The sequence below is a fragment of the Macaca nemestrina genome, chromosome 13 (assembly GCF_043159975.1).
Source record: "Macaca nemestrina isolate mMacNem1 chromosome 13, mMacNem.hap1, whole genome shotgun sequence".
Lineage (NCBI taxonomy): Eukaryota > Metazoa > Chordata > Mammalia > Primates > Cercopithecidae > Macaca > Macaca nemestrina.
This window is the reverse complement of record NC_092137.1, coordinates 54,269,356-54,280,880: the sequence shown is the minus strand read 5'-3', so window position 1 is coordinate 54,280,880 and position 11,525 is coordinate 54,269,356. Positions and strand designations below refer to the sequence as shown.

The 11,525-nt window shown below is 43.9% G+C and overlaps 1 protein-coding gene across 4 annotated transcripts in view; it reads left to right on the top strand.

Annotated features, from left to right (window-relative positions):
- Positions 1 to 1,376: 1,376 nt before the first annotated feature.
- The window catches only part of LOC105465033 (proteasome activator subunit 4), a 107,491-nt gene continuing 97,342 nt past the window's right edge, over positions 1,377 to 11,525 (top strand). For 3 of the 4 annotated variants that reach the window (XM_071076677.1, XM_071076674.1, XM_071076673.1), the window contains exon 1: positions 1,425 to 1,686. In XM_071076677.1, the coding sequence (XP_070932778.1) occupies positions 1,445 to 1,686 (242 nt within the window). In that variant the 5' untranslated portion in view covers positions 1,425 to 1,444. Of the gene's footprint in view, positions 1,687 to 11,525 lie in introns of all 4 variants that reach the window. The other variant, XM_071076676.1, reaches the window with a different exon arrangement.

Here is an 11,525-nt window from a genome sequence, read left to right as displayed (position 1 = left end):
TCAAGCGATTCTCCTACCTCAGCCTCCCGAGAAGCTGGGATTACAGGCGTCCGCCACCATGCCCGGCTAATTTTTTTGTATTTTTAGTAGAGACGGGGTTTCACCATGTTGGCCAGGCTGGTCTCGAACTCCTGACCTGGTGATCCGCCCGCCTCGGCCTGCCAAAAGTGCTGGGATTACAGGCGTGAGCCACCGCGCCCGGCCGCCAGAGTGATTCTTTAAAAATGTAAATTATATCATCCCACTGCTATGCTTAAAATCTTTTGGAAGTTTGTCTCTAGGATAAAGCTCTGAATTCCTTAGGATTTCCTTCTCAGTCTCATTTCTCCGTCCCCTCTCTTACGCTATTTTGAAATTTGAATTTTTAGAATACATGCTTGCAGCCTCAAGAGCTGTTCTCTCAGCTAAATACGTGTTCTCCTCCCTCCTTTTTCTAATCAACTTTGCACTCAACCCTTACAGCTTAATTTAAGTATCACGTCTAGGAAACTGACACCCTCTCAACCCCCTAGTTTGAACTTCTCTGTAGAGTTTCTAAGGCTTCCTGTACTTATCTAGCAATTAAGAGCATTATCTTGTAATTCACGTCTTTATCTCTGCTAGACTAAGTCCTTGGGAGGGCGGAAACCAGGGTAAACTTTCCATCTCAATAGCCTAAACCGAGTGCCTTACACACGGAACAGTCGTTCAATTAGCATTTATTCAGTGAGTTAACGATTTTCTTCCTTGGAATGATGGCGGCCAGAATACCAGAAAGATGGGGACTAAAAGGGGACAGAATAATTAAATCTATAAGGAACAAGCGGGAAGGAGTAAATAAATCTATAAGGAGCAAGTGGGTACGTAGGCTTTTCCATTAATCCCTGTAACCTAAAAGCCGGGGCTGCTCGGCTAGGGGGACCAGGCCGACCTGGCGAACCTGTCGCCGCGACTGGGGCTCCGGTGGGCGCCGCCTGGAGTGCGCGACCCCCGGCGAAGCAGGACAATAGCTTGGAATTCGGCCTCGTGTTTCCGGTGAGGCAGCCTCGCGCTGGGCCGGTGAGGCCCGGGGTGGGGGCTCCGAGCCGGGCCCACGGCAAGAAAGGCGCGGCCCGCTGGGCTCCAGCTGCCGCCACCACCGCCTCCCCCGACGCCGTCGCTCCGCCCCGCCCCGCCCCGGAAGTGACTTGAGACCGGTCCGGAACCTCTGAGCCCGGCGGCTGCAGCGTCACCAGCCGAGCCGGTGCGGGGCGGGCAGAGCGGCCGCTGCCGCCGCCAACGAACCGGGAACCGCGCGGGGCCCAGCAGCACGCCGGCCAGGGAAGGGGACCTAGCGATCGGTCAGAGGGCGACGGGCCGCCGGCGGCCGCAGGGCGACGAAGACGCGGAGGAGGCGGAGCCCGGAGAGGGGTGGGGGTCGGGGAGGGTTAGGGTGGGAGGGGGTAGGGGGGGTGTCCCTGGGCTCATGGAGCTGGCCGAACGGGCGAGAGTCGGAGAGCCCCCGGAGCCCGGCGGGCGTTCCGAGCCGGGCCCGCGGGGCTTCGTCCCGCAGAAAGAGATCGTCTACAACAAGCTGCTGCCCTACGCCGAGCGGCTAGACGCCGAGTCCGACTTGCAGCTGGCCCAGATCAAATGCAACCTGGGCCGGGCGGTGCAGCTCCAAGAGCTGTGGCCCGGGGGCCTCTTCTGGACCAGGAAACTCTCCACGTAAGTGTGCCCGGGCCTGCAGGCCGGGCCGGGGGGAGAGGCTTAGTGAGAGGTGTCGGAGATGGGTGCTCTTTGTCCAGAGGACTGGACCCTTAGCTCTGTCCTCGCTGGAGCTGTCCCCGAGCGGTGGTCCCAGGGTCGTGACAGAGCCTGTGAAGCACTCAAGCCGTCCTCCCTGACACTTTCTTACCGGGATTCCCGGGTCCTCACCAGCCCTGCACGTCCTCTCCATCTGCTTCTCCCGAAGTGTTCGGGTTGTTGTCTTCCCACCTGGGGGGACCTGGAGAGCCCAAGGGCCCCGGCCCCGAGGGAGAGAGGTGAGCCTTTCCCAAGGGTCCTCCATGGATCTTTGCGCATAGGAGAGGCGGGGCAGAGAGGATTTGCCTTTGGGGGAGTTCTGTGACTTCTCTCCCTGCTTCCTCCGGTTCTTCCTTCCCCTACGATCCCCGCCTCTTCACATCTCCGTTGGCGTCTAGTAACTTTCTGAATGGAAAGGAGACCATTGGGAAACTTAAGGGTTCTGCTTTTTTGGGGCCCGCTCAGACCTGGCGGAGTTGATCGAAAAGGTTGGTTTAAAGTCAGACTTCATTCTTGAGCTTAACGTCTTAGACGTTAATGTGGACAATGTTGTTTAAGATCCTAAGGATTGTGTGTTGTTCCTGTTGTGACATTTCTTTTGGAGAGGCCTTTAAGATACTGAGGAAAGTAGGGAAGAGTACTGTCAGGATGTCCACGGCGATACTCGTATCAGGCTTGTGTTAATATTTTGAGTTACTCAGATTAACATAGATTACCTGAATCAGTTTCAGGAGTTCTGTTTGTAAACTAGCTTCAAACTATAGTGTCACTGAAATTAGAAAAAAAACAAAAAACAAAGAATAAAAATACAGTGGGGGAGGAAAGGTTACATTTACCTGCTGGGTGGGCATCTTTACTGTGTCCGAAGAGCTTTTCAAGAAATAATTTTGCTGTATCTTGTTTGGTTAACTGTACATAAAATCTAGTAACATGGTATGTTCACGCATGTGGGTAGGGATGGGTGAACACACAAGACGTAAGTCACTCATTCAGTGTTTACCCAAATCTACTGTTTGAACTGAGTGATGACTCAGGGTTTTGTAATAGTTTTGTCCATATTTCTTCACTGGATGATTCTTGTCTGCCAATTATTAAGGAGCCTCTGACAAATTTCTCATTTCCACTTGAGGGGTGGGTGGGAACTAAAATTAAAAAGAAGCAAAACTGAAACATGTAATTTGCCCTCTTCAGAGAGTGATCATAAAATGTCAAGGTTAACAACTCTCCTCCTGACTAGAGTATAAAGAAGTTTTTGGTGTTAACGATCCTTAGGAGAATGGGGGTGAGGGGCAGCAGAAGCAGGAATGCAACAGGGAGAACCAAGTTTAGTCAAAAAAAGAATACTTCATAAATAGTTACAATCCAAATGCTTTTTGAAGTGAGATTCCTAGGTTTTTGTGTTACTCAGGCACAGTAAAAATAGTCACTTTGTTACAGTGATTCCCCATTTTAATCACTTGGATTAGACTTGCTGGGAGAATACCTACCATTTTTGGGGACGCAAACAGCTTTTTTTTAGATATGCAGTATATACATATGCCATGGTGCGAAGGCATATCTGGTTTGGATTTATGAACCTAGAATCTACCAAGGCATACTTAAACATTGTTTTCTGAAGTATTTATTGTTATCAAGTTTGGTAAATTAGCACTCCGGGTTTTGTTATTTTGGCTTATTAGGTAAAAGTTTTTACTTAGGGCTAAAAATAACAGTGGAGCTAATGTTTGGTGTTTAGGGCTGGATTGCTGATGGCTTAATACCCATGAACCTATAACCATTTATATCTAAATAACCAACAAGAAATGCTATTGGGTAAAATTTTGTTTTGGTGTAATGGTTAAATGCTGGAAACTGATTCTTGGTATTGCACTATGAGACATTTTGAATGCAGTGGGACATGTTGTGATCTTGGGTGTGTTTTTTTCCTAAGTCATGTTAAGGTGACCTGTTTATAGTTGTGCTTGTTTTTTAAGCCTTCTGTGTTGCATAAGTGAACATCTGAATAATGCCAAAATGTGTGACGAAAGCTGAGTGGTGATCATATTTAGTACTTCATAGAATAGAAAGTGGTAATGAAAAGAAAATCTAGTTTCTCCCACTAGCCCTGAGACTGTGGGAAAGTTACTTAATCATGTGTTTCAGTATTCTTGTGCGTGAAATGAGGAGATTGGACTAAATAATTCTTTTTTTTTTTTGAGGTGGAGTCTTGCTGTTTCCCAGGCTGGAGTGCAGTGACGGGATCTTGGCTCACTGCATCCCCTGCCTTTGGGGTTCAAGTGATTCTCCTGCCTCAGCCTCCCAGGCAGGTGAGATTATAGGCGAGTGCCACCACGCCTGGCTACTTTCTTTGTATTTTTAGTAGAGAGAGGGTTTCACGATGTTGGTCAGGCTGGTCTTGAACTCCTGACCTCAAGCAATCTGCCTGCCTCGGCCTCCCAAAGTGCTGGGATTACATGTGTGAGCCACCGCACCTGACCTGGACTAAATTCTTGAGAAGCATTTCTACTCTGGTATTCTGCAGTTTTATTTTTTTAATCCTGTCAAGCTTCACATCAGTCGTTGTGTGTATCTTTCTACAAGAACTGTTTGAATAATTTGTAAAATACTAGAAACAGTTGCATAGATCAGGTACATTCCTAAAGACCAAAGTGTAAATGCAGTTGAGAGTTACTGGGACTATCTTGCCAATCAGAACTGTGCACCCCTAATCTGGACATCAGAGGTGTGTTTGGGACCAAGTTCTGGTTTGGGAGGTTTTCAGGCTTTATATTTGGTCCCTCTTTTTGACTTTTTTTTTTTTTTTTTGGAGACAGTCTCACTCTGTCGCCCAGGCTGGAGTGCCGTGGCAGTATCTTGCTCACTGCAACCTCCACCTCCACCTCCCCTGTTCAAACGATTCTCCTGCCTCAGCCTCCTGAGTAGCTGGGATTGCAGTTGTATGCTGCCATGCCTGGCTAATTTTTGTAGTTTTAGTAGAGACGGGGTTTCACCATGTTGGCAAGACTGGTCTCGAGCCCAGGTGATCTGCGTGCCTCGGCCTCCCAAAGTGCTAGGATTACAGGCTGAGCCACCGCGCCCACCCTTCTTTTTGACTTTTTTCTTCATTTTTAGTAGTTTCAATCCATTTCAAAACTTGCAGGTCTGTTTAGCATCTCTGAAGAAAGGTTATTTCTATATTTTCAAATACTTTGCCATGTGATATAGGCTTTTTCCAGTGAGATATAGACAGTTTAATGTACTAGAACTGGTCAAGAGAAGTTGTGTGATGTAATGTATCACAAGGCAAATTTTTAATAAGGGAGGAAACAAATCAGAGAACTTGAAACAAATTAGAGAAAGTAGGAACAAATTAATGGTCTTTGGACAATGGCAGACAGCTCAGCTGGACACTGTAAGTGAAATATTGGTAGATAACTTGTATGGCCCATGTAGAGAATGAAGGGAGTTGAAGAAAGGTATTCTTAAAACTTGATTTTGTTACACCTGTAATCCCAGCACTTTGGGAGGCCGAGGCAGACGGATCATGAGGTCAGGAGTTCGAGACCAGCCTGACAAACATGGTGAAACCCCATCTTTACTAAAATTAAGAAAATTAGCCTGGCATGGTGGTGTGCGCCTTTAATCCCAGCTACTCAGGAGACTGAGGCAGGAGAATCGCTTGAATCTGGGAGGTGGAGGTTGCAGTGACTCCGTCTCAGAAACAACAACAAACAACTCAAAAAACTTGATTTTGCCCCCTTGCCTTTCTGGACCTTTCATGAGAGGCAGTGAGTGCTAGTTAGAACACCTCAGGTTATCTGTACGTGAGGTGTATCTGGCCTTGCCACCAACATTATTATCTTTTTTTATTTTTTTATTATTTTTTTTTGAGACAGAGTCTTGCTCTGTTGCCCAGGACAGAGTAGCTGGGATTACAGGCATGTGCCACCATGCCTGGCTAGTTTTTTTGTATTCTTAGTAGAGACAGGGTTTCACCATGTTGGCCAGGCCAGTCTCAAACTCCTGACCTCAAGTGATCTGCCCGCCTCGGCTTCCGAAAGTGTTGGGATTATAGGCATGAGCCACCATGCCCTGTCTAACATTATTATCCTGGTGAGAATTTAGATTATTAGTGGGTTTTCAAACTTTAAATTTAGTAGTAGAGTGTTTTATTTTTTGTTTTTATTTTTTTTGAGACAGAGTCTCACTCTGTCATCCAGGCTGGAGTGCAGTGGCACAATCTCAGCTCACTGCAACCTGTGCCTCCCAGGTTCAGGCAATCCTCGTGTCTCTGCCTCCAAGGAGCTGGCATTGCAGGTGAGTGCCACCACACCTGACGAATGTTTGTATTTTTAGTAGGGAGGGGGTTTCGCCATGTTGCCCAGGCTGTCTCAAACTCCTGGCCCCAAATGATCCACCCATCTCGGCCTCCCAAAGTGCTGGGAATACAGGCATGAGCCACCACGTGGCACCAGTAGTGGGGTGTTAAAAAACCAAATTTTGGCCAGGCGCGGTGGCTGACGCCTGTAATCCCAACACTTTGGGAGGCCGACGCAGGTGGATCACAAGGTCAGGAGTTCGAGACCAGCCTGACCAACATGGGGAAACCCTGTCCCTACTGAAAATACAAAAAAACTCCACAAACAACTGGGTGTGGTGGCGGGTGCCTGTAATCCCAGCTACTCAGGGGGCTGAGGCAGGAGAATTGCTTGAACCCGGGAGGCGGAGGCTGCAGTGAGCCGCGATCGCACCACTGAACTCCAACCTGGGTGAAAGAGTGAGACTCTAACTCAAAAAAACCAAAAAATAAAAATAAAAAAAATTTTAAAAACCCCAAAATTTTAAACATGAAATTGGATTCCTCAGGCAAATTAAAACCCCACTCATTAAAAAAAAAAAAGAAATACTACTTCTTGATAATAGAACTTCTGAAACCTCCTGAGGGCTCCAAAACACAGTTCGAAATATCTCTTGGGTACATTGGGTATCGTGGCTCACGCCTGTAATCCCAACACTTTGGGAGACTGGGATTTCTTGAGGTTGGGAGTTCCCTGGCCAACATGGTGAAACCCTGTCTCTACTAAAAATACAAAATTTTGCCGGGTGTGGTGGCACTCACCTATAATCCCAGTTACTCAGGAGACTGAGGCAGAAGAATCGCTTGAACCTGGGAGGCAGAGGCTACGTTGAGCCGAGATCGCACCACTGCACTCCAACCTAGGCAACAGAGGGAGACTCTTGTCTTAAAAATAAATAAATAAATAAATAAATAAATAAATAAATAATAACTTGGCCTTTCTAGCTCTTTGTTCTTTTTAAACTGATCTGGAGGAAAGGGAGGGAAAAGGATGGAGAATAAGGGAATAGGTTACTGTTTCCTACAGTTATCCTATCCATGATTCTCGTGTGTGTGTGTGTGTGTGTGTGTGTGTGTGTGTGTGTGTGTGTGTTTCAAACAGAATTTTGATTTCAGTAAAGTATGTGGGTTTGGTGTAAGATGAAGCAAATTTAGATCCCTTGTTTGCTACAGTGACATGTTCTGTATTGTTTTATGATTAAGTGACTGTATTATACTGTGAAGTCATTTTAATTGCTAATTAAAACTGTGGCAGCTTTTAGAATTGAAAGTACAGTTGTTTAATTATTATTACAAATATTATGTAGCCTTCCTAGATTGATTATCCCCGTTGAAACCACATAATGTATTTAATTAGATTATGTAACCACCAGAAACTTAAGTGTAGTCAAGGTATGAGTTATCAAATACACCAACCTTCTCTTGTGGAAAGTAGTAAGTGGCCACAGGAGCACCCACATTCGTATCATCCCCGTGTTGGGAAAGAAAGGAAATGATAACTGCTGAATCTTTATTGTCTGGTATGAGGCATCTAAGAGTATCTAATATTTGAGTATTGAAATTGAAGTATACAATAAATGCAAGTGGTTTTATTTGTAAATGAATTTTGAAATCTTGACAAATTACCAAACTCATCAGTGAGAACCAGTTAGAGTGATAGGTTTGTCTTTGTTATTAAGTGATCATTCAAAATGGGAACCCAAATTTCTTTGTAGTGAGAAAGTTGATTTTCCATAAGGGGAAAAAAAAGGAACTGATTTTGGAGAACATGAATTTTTTTGATAAAGTTGTATAATGTAATAGCACAATAAGACACATTTCATTTTTGATTTTTTTCAAAAATAATGAATTTTATTTCTGAGAGCAATTGTAGGTTCACAGCAAAATTGAATGGAAAGTATAGTTTCCATATACCCTCTGTCCCTACACATGCACACATTTGATTTTTCATGATGCTGTCACACATAAACTTTTATTTGAGGCCCTTACTATTTTCCAGAGATCTCTCAGTAATTTCTTGAAAACAGCTTTTCAGTTTTCTTTTCACTAGTTAATTGGCTATTTCTTCCTGAACATCGTTGGCCAGTGAGCCTATGTATGTTTCTGATTTGAAATTTTCCAACATTTAAACTCTTTTTTCATTAAATATTTTTTATTATAAAAAATATGAAAAATATACAAAAGACAATAATATAATGAACCTCATCACCCATCTTCAATTAATTAACTCATGGCCAGTTATGTACTTTTCATCATCCCCTTTCCCCATTGTTTTTGAAGCCTATTATTTATTCATAAATGTTTCCAGTATGTATCTTTAAAGGAAAAGGATTTTTTTTTAAAAAGCAATACCAATACTATTATAAAACCTAAAAAATATTAACATCTGTTACCACTTTGATCAGTCTCATGAGGTTCTGCCTCTTTGCCAAATTGGTGATTTTACAACTGAGTTTCCATTTCATTCGGATTTTTTTGTCTAAGGTTTACTAGAATCAAATCTCATGGACAGAGGTCAAGAAAATAGCTAATTAATGAACACTTTCACATTATGACATCTTTCATTTCTGCCTCTTATCTTCGAAGACTTAGATTCAATCCTGGGGTAACAAGTATTCTCTTAAGTTACCTTCATTTAAAAAATGAGGACACAGAGGCTTATAAGTTAGTGCACAGTCATGGGTTAATACAATGTAATAGAGGCAGATCAGTCTTTGAATACAATTTTTTTTGAGTACATTGTGTGGACTGGGCACTGGTTTTGGCGTTTGGGATGTATCAGTGCAAGTTTTCAGACCCCTGGAAGTTCCAGTATGCTCTTTCTTTTAGTGTGTTCTTTTGTTTTTTTTGTTTTTTGTTTTTTTGAAGAGACAGTCTTGGTCTGTTACCCAGGCTGGAATCATAGGGAGTGCAATCATAATTCCCTGTTTTAACCTTAAGCTCCTGGGCTCGAGCGATCCTCCCACCTCAGGCTCCTGATTAGCTTGGACTACAGACATATACCACCACGCCAAGCTAATTTTTAAAGTTTCTGTAGAGACGAAATCTCACTATGTTGCTTAGGCTGGCCACCTTGGCCTCCCTCCCGAAAGTGTTGAGATTACATGCGTGAGCCGCTGCATATGATATGTGTGCCTTTTTTTTTTTTGGAGACTGAGTCTGGCTCTGTCACCCAGGATGGAGTGCAGTGGCGTGATCTCGGCTCACTGCAGCCTCTACTTCCTAGGTTCAAGTGATTCTCCTGTCCCAACCTCCTGTGTAGCTGGGACTACAGGGGCAGCCACCATGCCCGGCTAATTTTCCTATTTTTAGTAGAGGTGGGGTTTCACTATGTTGGCCACGATGGTCTCAATCTCCAGACCTCATGATCCGCCTGCCTCATCCTCCCAAAGTGCTGGAATTGCAGGCATGAGCCACTGTGCCCAGCTGTGTGCTTTCTTTCAGTGCACACTTTTATTCATTTAGGACAGACTAGGCCAGGTGGTAATGCCATCAAAAAATTTGAAGAAAATAAGAATTCTGAATGTATTATTTGAAAAGAAAATCTCATTCTGACCACTGTGTTTTAATGCCTTACTTTGAGGCACTAAGAAAGGCAGTTAGAAGAAAAGAATGTACCGTTTGATGTTCTTCTGAGATCTGAATGTCACTTAAGAATGGTTTTCCCAAATGTTCTCTCTGAAGTGTTGTAAAATAAAATTGTATTTGAAATACATGTTTTTAATTGAAGTGGACGCAGATTTTTACTGGTTTTTTGGCAAGCTTGTAAATAAGCATATAACTATATAACTTCTAAGAACTGTTTTTCTTATCATGGAACCTGGGAATTAACTTTTTTCTGGTAAATGATACTTATTTTTAGAGAACCCCCTTCTCCCTTGTAAAAAGTAAAGAAGCAGTTCCTCTTGGAAGACTTTCCTCGGAATAAATAGTAACTTCTCTTAGAAGCAAAATTTATTCAAAGACCTGTGCTAACATTCTTAAGTATCTGCTAGCCGTAATAAAGAAATCAATGTACTTTATGTTCTTAGCTCCCACAATTTAGCCTAAATATTTGCCCTGGCGTGCTTATACTGGTCCAAGCAAGCATTAGGTCGTAGCCTGTTCCTCTTCCTTATTTGAAGGTGTTTTTACCTTTCTCAGCATTCCACATTCCTCCTTCCTTTGTTCTCTGCCTTTGCCTCTTTTAAAGTTAGAAGTTGCTAGCCAATCTGGGCAAATACAGAGTGTGAGGTCCCATTCCAACCAATGGAAATCGAACACAGCAGTAGGGTGGACACGTCAGGTTATAAATGACCCTGTCTCCTTTGTTAGGTGTACTCTCATGGCAGAACTGCTGGCGAGTGTACCCTTTCTGCAGAAAGTATAAAAATGACCTTGCTGAGGAAATTGTATTTATGTTCAAGTGCTGTTTCTTTACAGCACCGGGGAACAAGCATTTCAGACATCCCCCCTCCCTCCTTTATTTTGAGACAGGGTCTTGCTCTGTTGCCCAGGTTGGAGTGCAATGGCGCCATCACAGCTCACTGCAACCTCAACCTCCCAGGCTCAAGCAATCTTCCCATCTCAGCCTCTGGAGTAGCTGGGACCACGGGCATGTACCAGTACACCCAGCTAGGTTTTTATTATTTTATTTTTATTTTTGTAGAGACAGGGTCTCACTGTGTTGCCATGGCTGGTCGCAAACTTCTGGGCTCAAATAATCTTCCCGCCTTGCCCTCCCAAAGTGCTGGGATTACAGGCATAAGCCACTGCACTTAGCCCCTCTTCCCCCCTTTTTAAATACAAAAATCCAAATCTATGTTTCTGTCTAACCTTTGCAGAAAATTAGATCAAAATCTCATTCTGTATGAACACCAAACTGAGAGCATGGTAATAAAAACAGTAAGCAAACAACAGCAGCAACAGAAAACCCTTGCATTCATTGAGACCTCTATTGGAATGTTAAAAGCAGCACATACTATAAGTATTCCCATTCGGAACCTTGAGGTAGACTGCTTCCATATTTGGTTTACACTTAACATTTCTTCTCACTCTTTTTTTGAGACGGAGTCTTGCTGTGTCACCCAGGCTGGAGTGCAATGGAGCAATCTCGCCTCACTGCAACCTCTGCCTCCCAGGTTCACGTGTTTCTCCTGTCTCAGCCTCCCAAAGTGCTGGGATTACTGGCGTGAACCCCCATGCCTGACTTCCTATGACTTTTAATTCTGCAGATGTTCTGATTATTTTGACCTCGAGTTGCCTCTTCAGAGTATATCTTAAGTGCTGACAGCTTCCTAAACTTTCAAAGTCAATGACCACTTAATATATGATGAAAATTCGGCTAAAAAAATCAATCCAAAAAACTCTGTTAATGCTTTATTTTATCTCACTTTTACATGTTTCGTTTTCCAGGTAGTCTTGGAGTCTCATATCTGTCTTATTT